The 25,272-nt window shown below is 45.2% G+C and overlaps 1 protein-coding gene across 4 annotated transcripts in view; it reads left to right on the top strand.

The window, feature by feature from the left end:
- Positions 1-25,272, top strand: part of LOC119021544 (membrane-associated guanylate kinase, WW and PDZ domain-containing protein 3-like) — a 145,443-nt gene that overhangs the window by 94,291 nt on the left and 25,880 nt on the right. For all 4 annotated transcript variants that reach the window (XM_037101901.1, XM_037101900.1, XM_037101899.1 and 1 more), the window contains exons 3-6: positions 2,651-2,767; positions 14,665-14,784; positions 20,590-20,796; positions 24,219-24,387. In XM_037101901.1, the coding sequence (XP_036957796.1) occupies positions 2,651-2,767; positions 14,665-14,784; positions 20,590-20,796; positions 24,219-24,387 (613 nt within the window). The remainder of the gene's footprint in view (positions 1-2,650; positions 2,768-14,664; positions 14,785-20,589; positions 20,797-24,218; positions 24,388-25,272) is intronic.

Genomic DNA, 25,272 nt, shown 5'->3' with positions numbered 1-25,272 from the left:
CGCAACCTTTATTCTGAAAAGCCAGGCCCACCGGGATGACGGCTCCTAAAACAGAGTCAGATGGCAGCGAGGAGCGTGGACACGAGGGGCATTTTGATGTGAGTCAACAGCAGCCTCCAAAACTTGAAGCGAGAGTAAGTTTAGAGCGCAGAATAACACGATTGCTGTGCTGTCACAATAACGGCCCGTGTTGGTTTCTGTCGCGAGCTGAGCAGGAAAAGAGGATTTGAGGGTTGAGAAAGCTTTGCTGAAATATTCCCAGAGCTCATCATTATTCTATGGCCCCTCTGAGTCAAGTACATGTCCCCTTCTCTATTAGTACATACAGTACTTCTACAGTAGCATGATCACATCTTTAGTCCTGCTGATTGGTATTCATAGCGATGCAGGAAAAGAGTCCTGCTGAGCAGAGTTTGGTCTGTGTGTGCAGCAGAGAGGGAAAAGACAGACGTGGAGAGAATAAGCGAGAGAAATGGGGGGTAAGAAGTGATTACTTCTCTGTAGTCAGACTGTTTCAAAGCCTGCTCCCCTCTCTGTCAAGAGATGTGGCTCACACTGAATCTGAGGGCACACAGACACCGAAGATCTCTTCCTGTTTTTCCAAACTCCTCATCATGTTCTTTCAGAGAAGAAACTTCTTTCTCTCCCGCTTGTGTGTGTGTGACGACTCTGAAGTCTTCCCTCTGCCGCAAACTTTGCATGAACTTCCTTTGTTTTTACAAAAGCTTCTGGGAGTTGAGAGCAAAGGCGAAATCTTTTTTTTTTTTTTTCTCAGATTTTTCTCATGGCGCCTCACTTGTGAGGCTGTGGCATCGTGCATCTTTGGTGAAAAGTTTGTTTATTTATTTATTTATTTATTTATTTATTTAGAGGCTTGTAGAAAACTGTAAAGACAGTCGAGGCATGAGCTCGGCATCCGTCACCCGTCACTTAGCAGTTTGGATTTCAGACTCGTTTCTTGGGAGCAACAAAGGCGGTGATGACAAAGCGTTCAGCCCGGTCCGGTTGGTTCTTGGTATTTATTAACAGGCTGTCTTCCCTCAGAACTCCAAATACTCAGAAAAGCAATCTAGTGCAGCTTTGTGCTCTCTTTGCACGCCAGAGTTTCTAAGCCGAACGACCCTCTGCACCCTCTCTTGTACCCTAAATCCATTTACCTTTTAACGATTGAAGTGGATTTAACAGAGGGGATCAGAGTTTAAAAATCTGTTTAACCTTCGTCCTCCGCGTCAGCTGCAATCTGACCCTCAGTGATCAAACTGGAATTAAAAAGTGAATCAACGAGGATTTAAGCTCTCAGCTAGAAATAACAGGTGCTCATACTGTACATGCTGCGCCACACGTACGATGCTGTGGATGATACTGCAACCGTGAGTGGAAAAACCTTGTCGAGCAAAACATACATTCTGACCAGAAATCAGTTCAGAGTGTATCCAGAGGGCTTCGAGGGGGTTTCGTTAATCTGACCTCATCCAATCAGGAAGGTGCTTAAAGGGAACCTGGTGTCAAACCATCTGAAAACACACTCGCACTCAGAGCAAAACATTTTTGATTAGAAAAGGACTTAACACTGGATAACTGTGACCTGCTAACAGTCACAGCTGACCTGCAATGATCAGTCAGTTAATCAATCAATCTGCTGGTTGTTGATTGAACAAAATGACTAATTTGAAGATGTCACGCTGGGCTACAGGAATTTTTCTTGGAACCTTTGATTTTTTTTTTCATAGGCAAAATGCTATACAGTACCTGGATGTACACAATATGGGGCCTATATTATTTGTTTTTAGTGTTAGAGTGTGTAGGATCTAGGGGGAATCAATGAGCAGAAATCCAATTTGATATTCACAATTATGTTTTCATTAATATATAATCACCTGAAGACTAGTTGTCAGCTTGGAATGAGCCTTTTTTTACATCTACAGGTGGAGCGGCTTCTCTTCCACACCACCATGTAGCCCAGAATGGACAAACCAAACAAGGGAAGCCATAGACAGTCACGCGTCGAACATGTTATCTCCTCAGTTTTCCTGTAATAACATGATCATTTTCATGTTAGATTGTGAGCTTTGTTTTCCCAAGATATCGCAATAAAATCATCTGTATTTTGCCTAACGCGTATTAGTTTTGCCAAGTGTAGCATCTGTTGAGTGTCAGAACAAGGATTACTTGTTATTAATGGCAAAAATTGCCCACAACCCAGCCCACAGAACAGTGTGTATGTAAGGATCAAATGAATAAATCTTATGAAGTTAAACACTGGCGCAAAAGAGGACCTGACATGTTTTTTATCAGCCACTTTGGGGGAGAATGAGACGAGGGGTGTTCAGTTGGTTTGCGATCTGCCACCTCACTGCTTAGTGTTGTCTGCAATATGTATTCTAGCTGAGTTAAACTGAATTTGTTGTGGAATTTCCTCAGTACGGAATCTATTACACGATATTAAACACTCAATATCTGTGAAAGTGCTAGAAAATCAAACACGCATGCCGTAACCGCTTTGTCAAGTACAAAACTTTTCCATCGAAGGGTGTCATCGATCGCTTTGTGAGCTGTCACTTGAACAGATTTTATTTTAGACACAAGCCTTTGAAAGAGTGCACCGCTATGCTTTTATTGACCCTCCGTGCCTCTGCCTCTATTGTTGCAGGTAAAGTATTGAACACGGACCTGCGCCACTACCTCAGCCTGCAGTTTCAGAAGGGCTCTCTGGACCACAAGCTCCAACAGATCATACGGGACAACCTCTACCTACGCACCATCCCCTGTAAGTACACCATACGCAGCAGGACTGCTATGTAACTCCCATTCAATGCACTCAAAAGCACCTGCAAGCCAGGAATGTACAGCATGACCTACTTTCAGAGCATATACGCTTTAATCCGGAGCACCTTATGGGAACAATGAGGATGAGGATGTTTCCTGTGTGCATCACACAGCTGGATATCCAACCCGCCAGAAGCAGCGTTAATGTATTTTCTTCCTATTAAGCTACAAACACACACAATACTGTACTCATGCTGCGCTCACACCTCGTCGTCATCCTCTCCCAGCTCTGTCACACACACACACGCACACACACATACTTTTCAATGTCACCATAGCAACCCGACCAAGGACATCTCTCCTAACCCTCATGTAACTTATTTACTTCTGTACAGTATCATCGCAGCGATCAAAGTCATATTCTTTCCATAAATAACCTCGCGTTTTTTTGTTTTTTTTTACCCCTCCGCTGCTCTCTCTCTCCTCGCTGACGTTCTGCACAGCCAAGCCGACACCAACTATTATCCTTTGCTGAAATCAGTAATGGATTGGTAAATCAAAAGGTTGGATGCCGTGGACTGCCAAGAGCCGCTGCGCATAACAGCAGCTGTTTACATTTTTAGAGGCGCGGTAACTCAAACCCGATGAAGACGTCCATTGATTGGAGGGTTTTTTTTTTTTTGTTGTTTTTTAATGAGACATTAATATTGAGAAACAGCTTTTTGATCTGATCGTCTGTAGAAACCGCTGCACAAAACAGCACCGCTCCATCATTCTGAAGAGATGTTTCACCGGTATTTCTTGGCGGATAAGCGGCGCACAATTTGCTTTCGCCTTCTGGATATAAACCTTGTGTCTGTAAAATGTCACTTTCCAAGAGCTGAGGTAGAAAAAAAAAAAAAGGCACCTTTTTTTAGCCTGACGCCCCTGTGTGTGTCGCGATCTTTTTTCTCACAGGGCTTTACAGGCTTGAATATTGTAATCTTTTAAGTGGAAGCATGAAAATGACAGAAATTAGAGTGACAAGGTTGTTAGTACAATAAAAGGTGCAAATTAATATCCTGATTAAGGTTTGTGTGGGCTGCAGGGATGCAGGTTGCTCGCTGTAATGTGGTTCATGCCTCCAAATTTATAAAAATACAGATTGTTTTGTTTTTTTAAGTAAAACAGCATCTGTGAGCTGCTACTGTAATTCAAACTGTGAATTTCTGTTCACACGCTAAGATGATTTTACCGCTTGAAAAAGAAAGGCAATTTCTTTTTTCATTTATTATAGAATAGGGCTTGGATATCTAACAATATCATGTCGTTATCATGGTATTTTGGATTTTGGATATCGTGATATGTAAGTGTTGTCTTCTCCTGGTTTTAAAGAATGAATGACAGTAAAGTGACATTTTTTTCTGAACTTCTTGTTCTAATATTTGCCTTCACCCACTTCAGTTGTTTTATGCACATTACCGATAGTCAGCCTAGTTGGCAGGATATTTATCAGTTAAAGTTCCTCAAACCACAGATGTGTCCAAGTTACCTGTGAGCTGGGGACCTTTCCAACCATGTTTGTGGCGACCTTAATCGGATATTATAAATGGAGAGTCTGGCCATCTCCAGCTGTGTTTGTTGTGACCATAACAGGTATTTTAAGCCAAGTCATGATGTTTTTACTAAACATAACCAAGTGGTTTTTGTGCCAAAATCTAACCAGGGACTGACCACAGCGTTGTGAAAGGAGAGAAACAGAAAACTGAAACTGAAGCAAATGTAAAGCTGCAGCATGAAGGAACGTATAGCTTGAACTTATCTGTGGTTTTGAATGTACTTAGCTAACAATTATTCAGGCAGCTGGGTTACAGTATTGCTGCAACATCAGTATCAAGAAATTTGGTTTGTGATATTTGATTTTGTTGCCTAATCCTATTTTTAATGAAGGGATTTTGAGGAGATTTCAAAATATCAAGATGTAGATATCCTGATGCCGCACTGCAATATTACTTTTGAGCCATAACTCCCAGCCCTGTTATTGTGAGCTGAATATGTGACTGACTTTAATCCATCTCCCCTCTGGTACCTTCCGTCCTAAAGTGATGTCGCTCGATGTGAAAAGAGATACCGCCCTGCGTTTGGCTAAGCGTCAGATGACGTGTGAAAGCGAGATTCGCATCGACAGGAGACGCGACTTTCGACTTCGTACCAGGAAGTCAGATCCTGTGATGATGTTCACGCGGATGCTTTGCCCTAAATATTTACCACGTCCTGCTGAAGACTCACTCTGCTCCGAGGAGCGCCATAATTGAGTGTAGTCAAGGTTTTGGTCCCATGCAGAGCGACTGCTCCTGAGGCGATGACAGACTCTCAGGCACAGCACTGTCACAAACAAGCAGCATCTCTGCTCTCTACCCCCGGGGCTGCAAGTGGCTTGTTCACAGGGGACTCGCCTGCACAAGTGTGACATTTTTTTAGGAAGTAAGCTGCTTACCTTTCATGTATATTTAATCAGTGTGTTTGTTTGATTGTTTCGGGGAGCGGGGGGGCATCTCTTTCTTACTCCACCACCTCCTTTTCTTTTCCTTCTTCGTCTTCCTCTTTTTCCTCTTCTTCTTCTTTTCTTAGTCTGTTTTGTCGTCACTGTCATTCATTGATTCATTCACCCATTAATGTCTTCATTTATTTACAACACATCAGGTGCACTGCGAGTATCTCCGGTCAGCTGCAGCAGAGGATGATTACAGAGCTGGGTAGTGATTTCTCCTCGATGGACACTACAGCCTGTCATTCCCTCCACACGCACACACACACATGCACACACACACACTAAGGCGCCTGCCCACATTCACCTGTGCACGCACCTCAACCTTAACTACCATTGTGAACACGGCTTTTCTCTATTTTTCTCATGTACGATAGCGGCAGTCGTTGAGGTTTTACGGCCCGTAACCGCCATTCATCACGAGCAGCCAGTGGGCTCGCTGCATGAGTCTGACTCTCTAATCCTCGGCTTGAATTACTGTCTTAATGAGCAAGAGACCAGGACTCGCACAGTGACGGCACCTCCATCATTCACTCGCTCGCTCTCAGTCTCCCATCCTTCACCCTCTCTGTTTCACTCTCACTCTTCCTCTGTTTCAATTACTCCTGGCTGCCTTTTTTTTTCTTAAAAAAACCCCTTGGTTTTCCTTTCTGTTTGCAGCTTTCTACTGTATATTGTGATTGTGCATCGGGTATAAAAACAGGAATTGAATAGAAAAGCAAAAGGAATGAATAGTCATTGTGAAATAATCTCAAATCTGCAGTTCTTGTGCTTTCAATATATATTTAAATTCAAAAGCTACAATGTAATTCATTCACATCTCCGTATCGGAGCAGTTGTTGGTCTCAGACTGATACCTAACAATAATCACATTAATATGCAGTAACTGCATTAATATACATAATTCCAGCAACAGAATGTGAGATAACTACTTTTTTGAGGTATTTGTATTTCCATTTTCTGTGACCTTATACTTCCACTTCAACTGTGATTATCTAATTTACTTATTTTATCTGCAATCAGATTTTTAAAAATGACTCCAATAATCAGAAAAGTGCTGAACACCGGATCCAATAATATCCCATAGTTTATACATATACATGTGAATATATCATTTACTTTAACTTCTTTTGATACTTGATGACTATTTTTGCCTTAACCTTATCATTCTGGTTGCACAGTGCAGTAGAAGTTTGACACCATCCGCATAGACATTGGTCCCCCGTAAACCTCACTTTCACTGTGCCGTTCAGTCAGACAGCAGGGTCGATTTTCTTACCGGTCGCTTTCCCCAGTTAACGGTGGAACGACTGGAGCAAATGTGAAAACTCCGCACTACAAGAGAGGAGCAATCTGCTGACGGAGGAGAGGGAGAGTCAACTGACGGGTGTTGTCAAAATACGTTCCTCCATTGACACGTGTCTTACTGCCGGAACTCAAGACTGTTTCAAAACATGCCTATTTAATACTACCTGCCTTTTCATGGTGCTGAGACAGAGGTTTCTAGGACAAATTGGGCTTCTTCGGGTTGGTTTTGCTTTGGACCACAGCCAGGCTGCTAGCATGTTGCCAACACTTTGCACCAACAGTATCATCACTGGAAAGAAGGTGACTACTCCCACATTACTTAGATTTAATATCAGATACTTAAGATTAAGATTAAGATACTCAGTTTAGGGTTATATTTGCATGGGTGTCCGTCACCTGCAAAGTCATATTTTAACACCATATCCCTACTTTAACTCAATCATGATTTTGTTGGTTCATGAGTGAGGGAAGGATGGAGTGTGAGATTGACAGGCGGATCGGTGCAGCAGCTGCAGTAATGCGGTCGTTGTATCGGACTGTCGTGGTGAAGAGAGAGCTGAGCCGAAAGGTGGTCCTGTCGTCATGAACTTTGGGTCATGACCGAAAAGAATAAGATCCCGGATACAAGCGGCTGAAATAAGTTTCCTCCGCAGGGTGGCGGGGCGCTCCCTTAGAGATAGGGTGAGGAGCTCTGTCACCCGGGAGGAGCTCAGAGTAGAGCCGCTGCTCCTCCACATCGAGAGGAGCCAGCTGAGGTGGCTCGGGCATCTGTATCGGACGCCCCCTGGACGCCTTCCTCGGGAGGTGTTCCTGGCATGCACCACCGGGAGGAGACCCCGAGGAAGACCCAGGACACGCTGGAGTGACTATGTCACTCGGCTGGCCTGGGAATGCCTGGGGATCCTCCTGGAGGAGCTAGGGGAAGTGTCCAGGGTGAGGAAAGTCTGGGTGTCCCTGCTCGGGCAGCTGCCCCCACGACCCAGCCCTGGATAAGCGGAAGAAAATGGATGGATGGATGATTTTGTTGGTGCTTTAAACAACACTGCACATATATACACTCTAAAATATTTAAGATGTTTACAATATGCTAAGTTAGAAATCCAAATGTCAGCTCTAGTTGGGGGCATCAGGTCAGAGTGTAGGCATCAAGAATTGCAAATCAGAATGTGATATGCTCTCCCAGCACCATTTTGTATTTTTATGCTTACTTCTGCAGACAACTGGCTAAACTACCATTAACCACAGTGGACCACGGTGCAATACAGACAAGACAAGGTGCTTGCTGACTAATGGGCTTGTCTGCTGCTTTCCCTCAACTCCCAAAGCTCGCCCCATCTCCCGCCCTCGCTGCAGTTATTGTGCCGGAGCAGCTTCACCCTTGCAGACACATTCCTGACTCCTCATCTTTTTTGGCACTCACACTTGAGGAGTTATTTTCTCAAAGCTGGAAATCAATACTTGATACAAGGCTGAACGAGGAAGGTAGTGGTGGGCGCGCCGCTAGAGTTATAAATTACCATACAGAAACAGTTCCTCAAATGTGTTAAACGTCGCGAAAAAGGCGCGTCTGAGGAAATGTGTGTAACAGTCGTGCAGACAGCAAGAGGATTAGCAGGGGCAGCTCGTGTCACTGTGCCAGTGGTCCACTTTACTGAACCACCAGCTGCAGCACCACGGGGTCAAAATTCATCTGAGCCACCGCACGTCGAGGCCATAATGAAAGTATTAAATTCTGCTTTTTTTGGTCAGTCGGGAAACCTAAAGCAGAAATTTTCAAATTAAAAAAAAAAAAAACGAGGAGACGAAAGACGGGCAGGGAGTTTGATATGTAATGGAGAGGTAGGAAGAAAAAGTGAGCAGCGAAGAGACAAAGAGAGAGAGAGAGAAAAGGTCTTTGCTGTCTGCGTGTGGTTAAATCCCTGAGTCCCCCTTCGCTGGGTCTTGGGACGGGCTCCATCTCATTTGGACTCTTACGAAAACATTGGAAGAGGCGCCTCGAGAGCTCTGGAGAGGACAAAGGGAGGGAGGAGGATTTTTTTCTAAGAGCTCAGGGTCACACGCAGTCCTTCAGCTCCCCACTGAGATCAGAGATGGGCAGAAAGAGTTTGATCTCACACAATCTCTCGCACAAAAGCACACAGACACGCACACTGCACTCGTGTCGATGCACACAAAGGCAGGAACACATTTGTACATGTCACAGACACACACAGTTTGACTCTGTGACCTTTCCGCCTGCTTAGTCGCATCCATTTCAGCAGCAGAGTCTTTCTTCTCCCTTCTCATCCTTCTCCTCCGCGTTTGATTGTTATTAATTTTAGTATGAAAACCAAGTTGCTTTTGTATTTCTACTTAAATGGTAGTCGCTTTACTCTGTTTCACCACATGACAAACCCAGGGTAAGCTGCATGACAGAGCTTGCCTCAGCTGTGTCTTAAAAGTGAACGCTCCACAAACAGAACCCTGGGAAAAAGGACTTTGGCTTTGTAATGATCCTCCTTCTCTTTCTTGTTCCCTCAGTCTTTCTCGCCGTTTCAACAGCACAGCCCTGAGCCATCTTCTTTTTTGAAGTGCCAACATAAAACTATGCACAAAATCACCATGTTAAATTTATGGCCTGCCATTTCTGACTGACTACCTCTGATGTTCCCGTCGTGACATCCGCTCAGTCCAGGAGGATTCGAAAAAATAGGTCTCTGCAGTGCACAGGCGTGAGACCTCGCAGGACCTTCGTGACAGTTTGTTTCAGTCCGGCATGGGTGCAAAATTAATGGAATGGTTTAACATTTTGGAATGACATGAGAGGATGAATACCCCTCTTGTATCCGTCTGGTTAAAGCTACAGCCGGTACTTCATGCAGTGGACAAGACCGGAAAGAGACTGTGTCCAAATGTAACAAAACAGCACCTCAGGCTTACTTATCAGAGCAAAATATCTAATTTGCTAATTTGCTAAAATGAAACTGTGACAGTAGCTGTGTTAACATGGAGCCTAACATTCCAGTCATAATTGGTTTAAATGGCCAAACAGAATAAACGCCTCAGTCAGAATAAACAATCAGTCAGTTACAGACGAGTAGTCCAAACCTTTTCATAAACAGATCAAAATAAAAAATGTCCCGTGTAAACGACCCGGCCATGTTTTTCCTGCTCATGCCCGCCATCTCGACGTACACCAACTCTCAGGGAACTGAACATAGATGATGATAGATCACTGATCAAACATGCTGCACAACAGATAAAATATCCAACATGGAGGAGGAATGCACACAAGTAACATCACTATTACACATGTCACACAGCCGCTACAGTTAAAATCATCGGTTTATCACATCAGCACCCCATTCCATCCCTCTCTGTCGCACACCGATGTGATACGTGGTGGAGTTAATCCGTCAGACCACCGGTTGGTCAATCGGAGTGACCAGAGTCGCCTGGTTGTCTGCGCCCTGATGTCAGATTTCCCCACACTCTCCTGTTTGTAAGCTGCCTTTGGTCTCCCGGCCTGCAGCCTTCTCTCAAACAAAGCTTGTCTCCTCGCTGTAACAAACAAACACGGAACCTGTGTGCCGTACGTAGGGAGTATATGGTGGAGCGAGTGAGGAAGAAAAGGGACGGTGAATGTGAACCCGGCAGAGGAAAAGGTTAGCTGCAGGTTGTCAGTCTGGCGGTAAATGAACAGTATAGGTCACAGTGTGTCAGTTAACAAATGCAGCAGCTTCTCCAGGCCGAGAAAAGTCACGTCTGTTGTTTCCCGACAGCTCGAGAAGTGAAACCTTGGCAGTAACCTTGCCTACATTTAAAGGGTAACTCCACCACTGTTACACACCGAGGTGTGTTTACAGGTCTTGCGGAGCACTACTCGATGTCACCCAGTGGCTAAGTTGCATTGTGGGTAACGCATTGTTCTCGCATTGCACTCCTATAACACTGTCATGAACAGTTTATATTCTGATCATATCAGATAACATGCAGGTTTCATATGACCACTTTTCACATATTAAGGTACATTAATCAGCATTACATACAGGTCCCAAGGGTGTATACTTAAGTACTTTGGTGCAAATGTAAAAAGGTTGACTCACTGGAGTGCTGACATCATTGTAACAGTGCCAGGCAACCAGCAGCAACTCTGAATTGTCCTTTATATTTAAAGGTGCTGGTGCGTGGGTTTTACCTGTTTGCAGTCGTGAAGCTATGCAGAGCTGCTGCTAGCTGTCGCTTCATATTTACTGTTCAGACATGAGGGTGGCATCCTTTTGATACATCTCACGGCAAGAAAAAAGATGAAGTGCATTTCCCAAAATATTTCTAATTCTGCAGCATACTCTTCTCTCCCGACACGGCGCAATGCAAATGCGTTCCCCCATGTATTAACCGACAGTGTGCATGAATTTGTATTCTGACACAAAATCTTTCTCCTCTTTGATAAAGTCTCACTCCTGCCTTGTCTGGTTCAATTAACGCAGTGTCGACTGCACCTTTTTTTTTTTTTTTGGAGTGTCTTGTTTGAGAGACCAGCCTCCGACAGCGTATTTGAAGTGTCAGCGCCTTTATCGAAGAAAGGAAAAGTACAACACGATGTTACAAAGTTCTGTTCAAAAAAGATTTGCTGCTTCCATTCAGATGTACCCTCAAAAGCTCAGCGAGCCCTCATTATATCGTCAGGGTCTGATCCACAATAGGGGGGGCTTATGGTATATATCAGTGTGACATCCAGGATGGTGGCTTGGGGAGATACTTGGCAGGTACATGACTGTGGCTCAAGTAATTGGGCTACAGGGGACATTTCTGAGTGACCAAAGCTGGCGGCGGCGGGCAAGACATGTTGGTAATGAGAAGCAGCAGAGTCTCCATTTCTCACACACGATGCAGTGTCAGCCGCTTTTGGTAACATAAACTGTGATATCAAGGCACGCTGTGGGAGGAAGCCTTTCTGATTGTTTTTTTTTTTCCCCTTCTCAAACTGTGCTTTTACTCCTCTGCCCGGCTGCCGAGAAACCGTCACAGTCCAATTAAGGGAGAAAATATAAGAGTGGGAAAACAAAAGGGAACGGCAACATAAAGCTACTTAAAAGGTCACTGGGCCGCCGCAATCTGCACAGCGGCTTCACTGCTAATTAGTGCAGCTTCTACAAGTGTCAAAGAAAACTATCGAGAAGGCGCGAGAACGTATGTCATTGAGATCCTATAATAGTCGTAGTAGAATCCAGTAATTGGGGCTGTTTCAGTGCAACATACATACACATGTATACTGTTGCAGATCAGTAAATGTCCTCCGTGTATAATTTAAAGTCTAGTTTATGGGGTTTAGGTGGATCTATTGGCAGAAATGGATTATAATATGCATAGGTAAGGTTTAATGAGTGTATCAACAAAAAAGACAAGAAGTGTTTTGTTTTAATTATCTTAGAATGAGCCTTTTGTATCTACAAGAGTCCTCTTCCGCTGTGTTGCACCTTTAGGTTTCTACACAAAAGCCCAGAACAGACAAACCAAACACTCGCTCTGGAAATAATCTTTGATGTTTCTTCTATTTTTAGTGGCCATGTAAGGGAGGTTAAGCCAACCTGCTAACATCACAGTGCAGGGAAGAGGACAAGCTAGTGAAACAGGATGCAAATGTCAACGAAGGGAAAGGTCTCGCGCCGACAAGAGTGAAATTTGTGAGCATGTTTTTTCTTCTCGGGACCAGTTTTAACCACTTTCAGCAGAAATCTGAACCAGGAATGAGAGATTCAAGTCAGACGTGGTCGTTTTTGCACATTCACCTCTAATCTCTGGTTCCCTACATCTGATTCATCACAAGAAGGCAGCAGACAGCCTACGTGAGGCACACGGAGACCGACTCCACATCTAATCCAGTGCCTTGGTCCAGAGCACTGACCAGAAATTAACCAAATATACAGGTTTTGAATATAAACACTGTAACATTGATTAACATTGATCATTTTGCTATAAGACAATGTTTCCAGGTCTTGTTGGGTCAGAGCCATGTCCGACTCACAATTGGGCATTCTTGAATTTGACTCGTTCCAGGATGTCCCTTAGATGCTCTGTCAGATTGGGAGTTTGGGGAATTTCGAAGCCAAGTTGATGCTTTGAGCTCTTTGTCATGTTTCTTTGGTTAGTACTGAGCAGTTTTTGCAGTGTGGCAGGATGCATTGTCCTGCTGGGGCGGGCGGGCGCCGCCATCAGGGAGTGCGGTTGCACTGAGGGGGTGTCCTTGGTCTGCAGCTGTGTTTGGGTGGTTGGCCCATGTCAGTCCACATGATGACCCAAGGTTTTTCCCGGCAGAACATGTAACGAGAAGATCAGCGTACTTCCCTTCATCTGTCGGTCCTCTCAGTGTTGTGGCTTATCGGATAATTAATGCCAAACACTGCTGCTGTTTGTTGTCTGCAGTTAAATCGAGGGTCATATTGCTTTAATGTAGGAAAGACTGTTCAGTCATTAAACTCTGATCCTGATACACATTCTGCTTCTGACTCATCTCACAGCGAGACATTCCTGGCTTCGGCTGATAATCTTTTCAGCGTGGCGTTTGTATCTCCTCTCCCTGCTGCTGCAGGGCTCCTCCGTGTGCTCTCATATCCTCCGACATTGAAGTCAGGTTGAATTGAAATTTTAAATTGCCTGTTTCCATGAATGTAAATGACTATTTATTTTGGCCCCCCTGCAATTGACTGGTGGCCTGCCCGGGTGTTTATCAACCTCCCGCCTACCCTCACCCTGCTGTCCTCCCTCCTCTCCACACGACCCTGAAAAGGACTCTCATCTGAAGAATGAATCTGCTCCATAAGCACGGGCGACGGTAAATTTAGGTGACAGAGATTGCAGTGGAATGTAGCGCTGATGATTGGCTCGTGCCGTGCGCTTTGTTCAGCCTCCCATGCAATAAATAACTGTCCTGCCTCCCGTTCAGCTGAGGTTACTTCTACGGAGCTTACACGTTTGGTGACATGCCACCTAATTAGCCTCCAGTGCAACAGTGGCACAGTCCTGTTTATTTATTCATGAATGTGGTCTACATAATCCTGATGGTAATGTAATCATTTGGTGTCCACTTGTGTCTTGTGGAAATTCATCTTCGGAAAGAAACGAAAGCTGCCGTCAGTATTGAAATAGACTGTGGCCTCACCGCAGGAGTGAAATCTGCACTCAGATTGGCCTCCTGTCATTTCCACTGACGCTGCCCTCTGTGGGACCGAGCGAGCCTGAGCCACACCGGGAGGTTACACAACACATCGCTTCCATCGTATTTCATAACCGTGATTTACTCAGCTGTTTCTTCATTTCGGCTGTAGCCAGTAGGCTACATACGTCAAGAACCTCCCAATAATAACTTGTTAGCAGACGCTGCAGTTACTCACGGAGGATTAAATGAATTACGCCCCTCAGTGCTCCGCAGCCCTTCATCAATTATCAATCTCTCCCTGGATGGCACCAAGGTCTTTTTGGGTTTTTCGTTTCCAAAATGAGATCTCGACCCTTTCGGAAAAAAAAAAATGTGCTGCAGTCTTGCACAGAGTTGGCTCACATTAAAAAAAAAACTAAAAAAAAACTCTGTTGCGAACCAGATCTTCTGTATCTTGTGAATCGCGAATGAGGAAAGTCAGTTACAGGTTGTTCTCAAAAATGTAAGTGTAGAGTGAAGTACATCTTTTTATTCATGAGCTCATCAGCCATACTCATTATGTACACACATCCTGTCGCTACGCTGGAAGAGAGAAAGAATGTGTTTGATAAAAAGAAGAAGAACTAGAGCTGAGTGGTATTTCACTTTTAACGTGTGAAAACCTTGAAAGTGTTTGAATTCCACATTCAGAAACCTGCAAGCTTAGAAAACTCTCAAAGTCCATTCGAAAGCATTGCATCATACAGTGTCATTAACTGACAAACAGCTTGTTTCTCAGATTCCAAAACCTTGTTATCTCTGTCCAACTTTGACATTTTCTACACTCTTGTTACATCTACACTCATCTACACTTCTCTCTCTTATCTTACATGTTTTGCTTATGCATTTTCTCTTCTCTCTCTGTCTTTTTTTCCCCCCCTCTCAGGCACCACACGGCTTCCTCGGGACGGGGAGGTGCCAGGAGTGGACTACAATTTCATCAGTGTCGGAGACTTCAGGATCCTGGAGGAAAGTGGACTTCTACTGGAGAGCGGGACTTATGATGGTAGCTATCACCACAGTGTTAGAAATATGACAAATCCCTGTGTGTGAGTGTGTGTCTGCATTCCTTTACGTCCACGGTTCACACTGACAGCTCCGTATAATGGAGAGAGTATGAGCTCGATATCCACACTCATTATGACTTACAGCCCGCCATAGTGAAATGTGACAAGCGGGACGAAATGTATTGATCAGTGAAACATGATTAAGGACGTTGTTGGATGTGACAGTCAGATTAGCGGCGATACTCGCAGCCCTCCAGATGAACTGTTCACTTTCTCCACACTGTGTGTAGAAGTGTGCAGGCTTTATATTTAAATAGAAATGTAAATTCTGTAGACCGAGGCGTGGGTGTACTAATGTAGAACAGATACAGTATCTGCATATATTCTCAGAATCTGTAGTCAAGGGACAAGGTTTTGACACTAAGTGGTCCGGTTTCCATTTGTCGAGATTCGGCTACTATAAACAGATAAATTAAAGGTTCAGTGTGTCACGATTGGCCACCCCAGTGTATTCAAACTCAAAACAAATAGTGTATCACCGGAGTAACTGCGAAATGCTGTTAACTGTAGCTGCTGTTAGCTAGTTAGCTCAGTCAGCGATGCAGCTAGCAGTCTGAACTGATTGCACAGGGAGCATTTTTGGTTTAAAGTATGAATTCAACAGGTGGCCGATAGTTACACATTGTACCTTTTAATTTATTAGTTTTCATTAGCCAGAACATTGTCTCGAACTTCATCATCTTGTCTCAAGTTGCTAATGACAATGAACAATGACTTGTGCACGGACGGGGGCGTCTTGTCTGGATATACGTCATCTGGATGTCCGCCGGCTACACCGGAAACATTGGCCGGTACCCCCCGAGGCTCAATCTTCATCAGACATTAGCCAGTAGAGACTGAGGGTCTAACCTCTGTAATCAGCAGGATAACATCTCACATTTATCAAAGAGTAAATGTTTTACCAGCCCACTTTTTAGAACCAGACATAACCAGCAGATGATAAGAAACAAGATCTATGCATATTTCTTGTTTCACTGCATGTGAGAGGCTAAACCGTGAATTACAAGACCACGGCTGTCATATGGGTGATATCATGAGTGTAAAAGTGCGACCAACTATGTCTTGAAACAAGCAAAAGTATAAAATGGAATGATTTCTACTTGTTGCCTTTATATTAAGTCTCTTAAAATGAATATCAATCCATTAGATTATAGAATGAGCAAATGCTTCATCTCAAATCTTTTATTTTTGCTGCGTCATCAGCGACAGTCCACTTACACACGGACGTCTCTGGCTCTGCCCTCCTAAATTCGCCCGCCGCGTCTGTTCCCGTCCTCCTCCCCAATACGACACACATTCGCACATTAGAGCGCGAGCATGCGAGCAGCTGTAGCACCTGATGGTGACCTTATGTAAACCAGTCAACCTGCTGATCCCGCCGGCTGGCTGCACAGTCACACATCAGGAGGTCCCACTTGTGTTCTTACTCTCAAGTCATGCTTTATTCATAGGATAAACCAGCCTCCTGCTCCCCCCCCCACCTCCCTCTCTCAGATACAGCCGGTAAGCCTCTGCTCATCACAAGCATCCAGAACTTGAACTCAAAGTACATAACCTCCTTTCATCCCTGTTGACTCATAACTGCTTTTTTTTTAAACGCTCACTTGACGGCACCTGGCTTCCGTAAACATGCCAGTGGCGACTGATATTTTACGAGTAGACAAGCGCGGTCGTGTTCTTTCTACCGAGGAGTTTACGCAACGAGGGGGAAATTTCAGCGAATCTCGGCGAACAGCCGAAGTATTTACCATTTCTAACACCTTGTGCTACAATGGCGCATAAGCCCTCGCCCTGCATTGAGAGGGTCTTGGAAAGTCAGACGGTCGCACTGTATTTGTGTCATGAGAGGATTGGAACGGGAGGATTTCTCTCACATTGCGCAATGATTATGGCAATAACATGATAATCTGCCCGCTCTCTTTAAGCTCATTCTTTCTTACTGCAAATCCAGGCTGCTGTGAAATGGGAGAGGATTTTTTTTTTTCTAAATGCTTTAGGGGCGACCTCTGGTAGCGTGAATGGACCTCTGCTGCACCATTCTCTCAGTCGCATTCAGCTGTGTCGCGCGCTTCCCTTCAAGATGGAGAATTAAAAGATAAAAGTCGAGTGCTCATCCAGAGAGGAGGTGCCTTATGGCTGGGAGAGCAGCTTTTTTTTTTTGTCTGGGTGCATCTGCGTCTGTGTGTTTGTTTGTGTTTGTTTGTGTTGGCAAAGTGGAGATTTTAACCTGTGATTGGTCTGCTGGGGCAGGTTCTTCCAACAGTCTCTGATCCCTGCGATACGGTGTCAGTCCTCGTCTCCGCCCTTTCATTTTATTGTTGCGCGTTCGCAGCAGAGACATTCACGCAGTACTTGCATGAGCACAAACTTGCGCACGGAACAAATCCCCGTCCATCCTTGCGACGGGATAGATCATCTAAGAGCTCGAGGATCGGGTTTCAGGAGCTGCCAAGTCGCCCACGAGCTGTCCTTCATCTCTGAGCCGCAGCCAAGCGGGATTTACACCTTTCATAGAGAGGTTGACCATGGGTAGAAAGGGAAGAAATGGAGAGCAAGCTCAGGAAGAGCATTTAACAGAGAGAGAGAGAGAGAGAGAGAGAGAGAGAGAAGAGATACAGTGGCGTGCTGAGTTCTTCAGCTCCCGACGGAAACCCCCTTTGCAGCGGAAGCAGAGCAGGGCTGCCTTGGCTGTGCACAGATGTGTGGATTAGCCTCTCAAAAGTTTCAGTATGCTATATGCCTGGAGAGAGAGAGGGAGAGAGAGACAGCGAGAGACCCCCCACACCCTCCACCCCACCCTCTTCTTCTTCTCTTCCTCTAAAACCCAGTCAGCACAAACGCTGCATGGCGACTGTGGCAGAGGGTTGCTGATCTCTCAGCAGCACCGTCACGTCAAAGAGGAGCTGGAAGTAATTGGATTGAGGAGTGGGATTTACTCCATTCGGTTGTGCTTGAAGTGCAGCCTTTCCTTTTTTTTTTTCCTTTTTCTTTTCTTTATGTCTTTGAAAAGAGGAAAATAAACAAGGTCAGGCATCCTCTCGCGTGGGTCACATGGGTCGAATTCCTTCAGTGAGGCGCTCATGAATTGCCTTCAGTTTATAAGTGCACAGTAAGTGAGTTGTGCTCAAGGTACTGAGCTAATGGGATTCTTACCTAATCATAATGGTCTTACTAATAGTCCCAAATGACTTGCCTGAATGCTCATTACGGTAATGGTTCATGTATAACGGGTTTTTCTCTACCTAGAAAATATGCAGTGGGAGTAATTTAATGTATTGTACTTACAATACCATCTTAAACAACCTCTCCTCGACTCTTTGACGATCGTCATGCCGACCTGGACCACATGAATCCCTGACCTCCTCTCAATCGGAGGTCAGGACACAACACACATGCACGCTGGAAGGGGCAAGATTGTTTCTGAGGGCTTTCTGCGATTGGTACAGTGCATTCTGGCTGCTCCGTGTAGGTCCGCAGGGTCCCAGGTCGCCTGCCAAGCAGACACATCAGCCATCTGCGCCAAACGCCGAGAGCGAGCCTTTCTGGGCTTTTTTTTTCGGTCCCTCCTCAGTCTCGGCGCCTCCGAGGTTCAGGTTGGGTCGCTTCTCTCTGAGAGCAGAGAAAGAGCTGCAGGTCGAGAACCGAACAGTCCGGTGCAGCGAAGTGCACGACTGGAGGGACAGCTGCCAGGAAAAATTTAATTCTGCGCAAAGAGAGTTTTACTTTTTGACAAAATGACATCTCTAATCTGCTACCAGGGATAGGGAAAAAAAAAATCTGTCATCCACTTTAAAATCTGTTGTTTTGGGATCCCCATTGTGATAATGAGTCAGATCCAAACGAGGAGGGACAACAGATTAAAACGGATATGAGAGCAGGATTCGCAAATTAGTAGCAGTGTGTGTTGTGGTGGGAGGACGGCTGCGTGGGGCCTTTCTCTTCATGATCTCGGGTAGATGAAAGTACACTTGTGACCTTGTGCGGCTTGCGCGTATCGCCCTTGACAACAGGAGTCTTTTCATTACCGGTGGCTGATTCCGCCCGCCATGAAATTGCCTGCACGCACTTTGAAAGAAGGCGGCTCGCTCTTCCCGGCTCATCAACCCTGTGACACGAGGATCACAAGTAACGTCGGACAGGCTCCCCTGCTCATCAGCTTATGAGGCTTCCCTCTATTTATAATGGCAAATGGTGCCACAAATCTTCACTGACACGCCGCTTTCACACACCTCCCTATCCGCGACGCACATTTATCAGGGGCCAGGAGACATGTTTGTAAGTAATTAATCACAGGGGTAGCGTCTGGCTGATGAATGTCAGCGTGTGGCAGGAGACAGGCGGGGATTAGCCAACAGACCCAATCTCTCCTTGCTATCGTTGCGCCGCCCCTGTTAATGAAGCCATCGCTGACAAATGCGGATGAGTGTCGCTTAGTAAACACGGAGCGGAGCGACAAGGTGGAGGGTGGGGAGGGCCTCGCTTTCATCCAGCCCCCTTCTCCTCCTCGGCGTCCTCCGCGGCTTTGAGGATGACGAGCGTAGCCGCATTAACCTAGTTTGCTGTGTATCGTAGCAGGGACGTCGTAAATGTTGGGGGGGGGTGTGTGGTGGTGTTACTGTAAAGCTGCTGGAATGACTGTTGTGTGTTCCTCAGAGGCCTCTGTTCCTTTCCTGGCATGACATGCCGTCATCAGCTCCCCCCCTCTTTGTACCAAGCTATAAAAAGATCTGGAGCTGATAAACGCTGCTCTTACAGCGCTGCATTTGTGATGTCTGCATGTTCACGCTTAAGTACATCAAAGGTTCATAATACCACGGTCCCATATGCAGCTGGGTCCAAATGAAAGTAAGATCAAGTTTGTGGAGGCTAATTAATTTGCTGAAAATCCCCGTTTCCCAGCGGTGACTCTCCCCTTTTTCTCTTTAATTAATCTAATTATGAATCGCGATTTAGCCGAGTGGGCGCCATCTGACGATCGCTTTATCGTAAGAGCCGGGTAAATATTTGACCTGACAAATGGATTGCCGAAAAATTGATTTGATATTGTTGCGTAAACACATCCGACTGAGCAGCGTTTAACAAACAAATAATCATAACAAATGGTCCGGGTAGAAATTAGTATACACATTATTTATAATCCTAAAAGAGGTTGAATAATTATTCCACCCGAACTGAGTTCCACACACTGCTCAGCAGCCATACGTAGACGGATCGCCCCACGAGCTAAATGAGCATATAATTTAACAAAGTTTTGCACTCTATCCCCCCCTCTCTCTTTACAGAGGGGCTGTTATCCTACTGAATATTTATAATCCGTAACACAAGGTTTTTCTTCATTAGGAAGAAAGGCAAGCTGAGAGATAGATAATTGCTGTATTCAATGATCAGTGTAATTAGTTGCTGGCAAATTCCAAGTGAAGTGATTTTAATGTTACATGAGTCATGACAGCCCTGCGGTGCAGTTACCGAGGGGAAACAGCGCGGGGGGCTAAGAGACATGGAGATCATGCAGAGGGAGCAGAACCTCTGAAACTTGTAAATACTCAACCTTGAGCGCTGGCGTGTGACATTTAGAGGGCTTCATTTTTGATTCAAATCCGGTGAGTGATGTTCGACATGGTGGATGATCTCTGAGTGTGTCTCCTTCCTCTCACTCGACATAGTGTTCAAATCATACCACTGTACTTTTTACTACCTCTGGGTTGTATTAGTCTTATTCTTCTCTGCTCCTTTTACTCTTCGAGGTAACTACTATGGGACCCCGAAGCCTCCAGCAGAGCCCAACCTCGTGCAGCCTGATCTGGTGGATCAGGTGCTGTTTGATGAAGACTACGGCGGCGAGGTTCCCAGGAAACGCACCACCTCAGTCAGTAAGATGGACAGGAAGGATAGCGCCGTCCCCGAGGAGGAAGACGATGACGAGAGGCCACCGCTGGTCAATGGATTGCCCGGTCAGTAAATGTCACACACACACACACACACACACACACAGTATGTCACGTTAAATAACAGAGATTCTGACGTTACCGTCGGGTTTCTCTTTTAAGACATAAAGACTCTGGCTCGTTGCAGATGGGGAACAGTTTCATGAGCCCAGTGGGCGTTTGTGGGTGACGATACAGAAGCGCGAACACGTCGATCTGCCGCATAAAACGGCATTAAGAGATCGCTTGACTACATCCTCCTGAGCTGCTCTCATCCCATCTGCTCCTCATTCATTCGCCAGTCAAGATTGTTGTATCTTACGCAACCAGATCAAACGGTGAAGGAGATTTGTTCCACGAGAAATTTAACCAGTGGTGCAATCTCTTTGAAACCCTATTTTAAGTAAGACTGAAAAGATGTGACCTGCAAAATAGTTTTATATTATTACTGAAACTTCATGTGCCACTGGTATCAAGGAGTGCAAAAAGTTTTGGGTTTTATTCCTCCATGTTTTTGAATATCTGTCTGTGTCTGTGAGATTTATGCCACAACCTCAGTCCAAGGGAGTTTTCATTTGTAGTGCCATCAATTGAAGGAGATCCAAAATATTGGACCTGATCTCAAAGAAAACCACACCTGAAACTGCATGAATTCATTTCTCAACAAAGAAACCAACCAGTTTAAATGCCTGGCAATTTAGATCTGATCCAGCAGCCGTTGGCCCAAAAAACCTCACATTTTAGATAAGTTGACATAGGTAAATGTGGCAGTGGAGTGGCAGCATGTGATAGATCAGGTCTCAGTAACCTGCAGGCCACAGCATCGAAAAGTCATCAGCAGCATCTACAGATACAGTGATTCTGGGTTATAGGGGTAAATCGATGGGCAGAAAATTTTCAAACGCTTTTCATTTCCAAGCAAAAAGCAGCAGCCATTTGTTGGTTCCAGCCTCTTAACTGCAAGGATTTGATGCTTTTTCTTGCATTAAATGGTGAAAAAAATAATTAGCAGATGAGACAATAATGAAAGTAATCTCTATGGACAGGAGAACAGCCCTCGTTGAGAGCGAAGGAGGTGCGAAACATCTCAAAACTCACAATGTTTTAGCATCTAATTTGCTTTTTTAAAAGTGTATGTGCATTAAAGGGGCTCTGTGTAACAATTTGTTGAAATATACTTGTATTAATCACGTTTTCATTGGCCGATTGTGACGAGACTTGAAAAATTAGACCTCCCCCGTCTCTCTCTCAGTTGCCTATACGAGCCTGTGGATGATTTGTTGGAGTTATTTAATGCTGGTGGACTCTGGATTTCTTCGTGAAGGACACAGAGGCACTTTACTGTGCAGATACCTGTTAATAAAGATTAGCCGAAATGCTGGCAAAGCACCCAAAAACCACCGTATTAACGCTGTTATCAAAGTTGCTAATTGGACTATGTTCATCGACCAGCATACAGACGAAGGAAACTCCTGGCCTGGATATCCATTAATGGTTATCTAAAATCAGCCGGCTACCAGAAGCCCCGGAACATTTGCAGTTGCCCCCAGAGGCTTAATCGTCATCAGACATAATTGTAATGAATGTACTCATTAGCCGTATCTCTTCTGAGGATAACCGATTGACCTCGCTGTCAGCAGCTATATCTCAAGACTAAACGTATCTGCGCGCCTCGATACCGCAAAAGTGTGTGAACAAACCGTTTAATACCGCCCGCTGCTCTGCCGCATTCACTGCCTAACACGGCTTGACGCGCCGTCTCCAAAGTGACAGTTTTCGCACAAATATTCAAATGAGCCGGCTGCACCGGCTGACAAATTGTCCCACTAGCAAAATACTGTTACCTGATAATAAACTGTGCCACGGGTCACCTTGAGGAAGTCTCATCCAGAGAGCAGGAAGCTGTGTACGTGATCAATCAGGACAGCTCCTCGGCTCTCTGAGGAGAAAGTCTGTCCTTTAATGCTCACAAGAAGAGCAGCCCCGCAACAGAAATAGGTCACATCCTGAGCACCATACCTGGGTTTTTATAGCAGGAGAATCGGGGTTAACACACTGAGGCAAGTCCGGGCTGAAAATGGTAATTTTTTTTTTTTTTTTTACAGAATGAAACATTGTTTTGACAGTCACGGCTCAAACACTGCTTGCTCAGCTGTACAAAGGATTCACAGAAATCCAAAGTCTGTTTACCCAACCGCTCTGTCATATTGAAAATCAAACACACAATGATGCCCAGACATCCAGGAGCTCTTTTTATGGAGAGAGGAACCAGTCACAAATGACTGCCCCTGCTCATAGCCCACAGCTGTGGCAGGGGAAAGTCTCAGTCCGGCCATAGATGGGCAGAGTTATGGTCGAGCGAAAAAATGTTTTTACAAAAAGGAGGTTAATGGAAAATGTGAGCTCTAAGTCTCTGAACTCTTGACTGCAGCTTTCCTTCACTCTTTGCTCGGGCCGTCTAATCACACGCCACCCTTCCCTTCCTGCTCCTTTCGCAGTCCGTCCGTAACCCATCTGACTCACATCGTCAAGTGGGCCTTCACCCGTCTGTTAACCCGAAGACCCCGGCTCTCCCTCCAGGCTCTGCCCTCAGGCTGCTTCAGCACCTTCAAACACATGCGCCTCCTCCCCGTGTGTTTGCCTTCTTAAATGTGAAGCGCGAGCGTGTGTTTTTTGATCATCGAGACGAAAAGACGAAAGTGCGCTCCAAGATGATGCAAATAACTAACGTGTTGACGCCGCTGAGGGGCTGTGTTGTTGCGGCTTCAATCTGAAATTCAGATTGCATGATATTTAGGTGATGCAGCCCCCAGAAATGCTTCTTTGTAGTGTGTCTAACATCGTCTCGCATCATCCTCTGTTGTGAGGCGGTTAGCTTCCGTATGAAAAGAATGGGATGAATAGCACTCGTGTTTCATCCCTTTATAACCATCTTCTGAGGGGAAGGCATGAAGTGCTAAGTGAATTAGGAGGGTGTCTTTGTTGTACGTTTCATGTTCATTGTAGGAGCAGTTTCTCATTAAAGGGGGAGTGTCTGCAAAAACGCAACACAATACATGTGCTAAAGTATTATCATTCAGGAGCCGCCCTGGGGCTCAAATGGCCCTTTCTAAAGTGAATCCCTGCCTCCATCATCACCCCCCCCCTCACACACACACACACACAGGGAATGTACACATACACATTGGCATACGCGTAGTCACTGTGTGCACATGCAAATGAAAAACAGCCGTTTGGCGAACACACGCACACGTGTCGCTCGCATGCAAATCCTGTGAGTGACGTCAGCTCTCCCTGCAGCGGGCGAGAATCAGGAAGGCAGAGGTGATCCTGCAGCCCAACCTTCCACTTTGTCCGCTCTGTTTACTCCCTTGTTTGTTTGGTTTTTTTCTCCCCCTTTGACCGCTCATCCCTCTTTCGTCTTTCCATCTCCATCCCTCTCTTCGCAGAGCACAAAGAGGGGGCAGACTGGAGGAAAGCGGTGCCCAGCTACACCCAGTCCAGCAGCACCATGGACTTCCGCACATGGAGCTCCCTCCCTCGCGATGACAGCCTGGAGCCCCTGCCCCTCAACTGGGAGATGGCTTACACTGAGACCGGCATGGTCTACTTCATAGAGTAAGTATTGGACACGAACCCTACGAGTCGTGTGACCGTTGAGCGTGGAAACAATGAGTCAGACAGCTGATTAATTTTTTTCTGAGCAATCAACTCATTTTATGTGATTTATCAGAATAGAATTGCAAACGTTTGCATCTGAGGATTTGCAGCTTATTCCTGTCTTATGTTATTATAATTATTATTATTATTATTAACTTTGGGGTCTTTAACTGCCTGTGAGGGAGGTAAAAGAGAAAAAGCCCTCTGAGGCCCAGCAAATCTCATGTCCAGCCTTTATTTAAGCAATGATAATGAACAAATGCTCACCAACATAGCAAAAACATTTTTTTTTTATATTCAATAAAATCAAAACATGACAGGAACACTACGGGCGCCGCATGGCCTGTAAAACTGCACTGACCATTAGCTGTTGTAGTGAATTTCATTGCTCTGCCAAAAAATCTGCACATAATTTGTGATGCCAGAAAAGAAAAGCAGAATAAAAAGAGAAAGCCTGCAATGGTTTTTAGACCCAGAGAACAACGTCGGGCCCCGGAGGGTAACATTACAACACGTCCTCATATCCTAAACAACAGAGCGGGTCAACAGCCTGCGACTCCCAAAAACAACAGATATCACATTCCGCAAAACAGCACCGCTGTCGACAGGCGTCACGCTGTCGCACTTAAGGTTTAGGCGAGAAAAACACTGTGGTTTGGCTTTCAAAAAACTACGTAACAGCTTATGTTTTGTACACAACGTTATCTATGCCTTTACCACACCTTAATTACACTGGTGAGGTAAAATGACTCAGCCGTGAGAAAGAGGATGATGTTGATAATAGATGTTCTGCAAGCTCTCCGGTAGGAATGAGAGCGGATGCATGTGTTGGAATGAGCGAAG

The sequence above is a fragment of the Acanthopagrus latus genome, chromosome 6, assembly GCF_904848185.1.
Source record: "Acanthopagrus latus isolate v.2019 chromosome 6, fAcaLat1.1, whole genome shotgun sequence".
Taxonomy (NCBI): domain Eukaryota; kingdom Metazoa; phylum Chordata; class Actinopteri; order Spariformes; family Sparidae; genus Acanthopagrus; species Acanthopagrus latus.
Note: the sequence above shows the minus strand (reverse complement) of the source record. Positions and strands in the feature narration are given on the sequence as shown.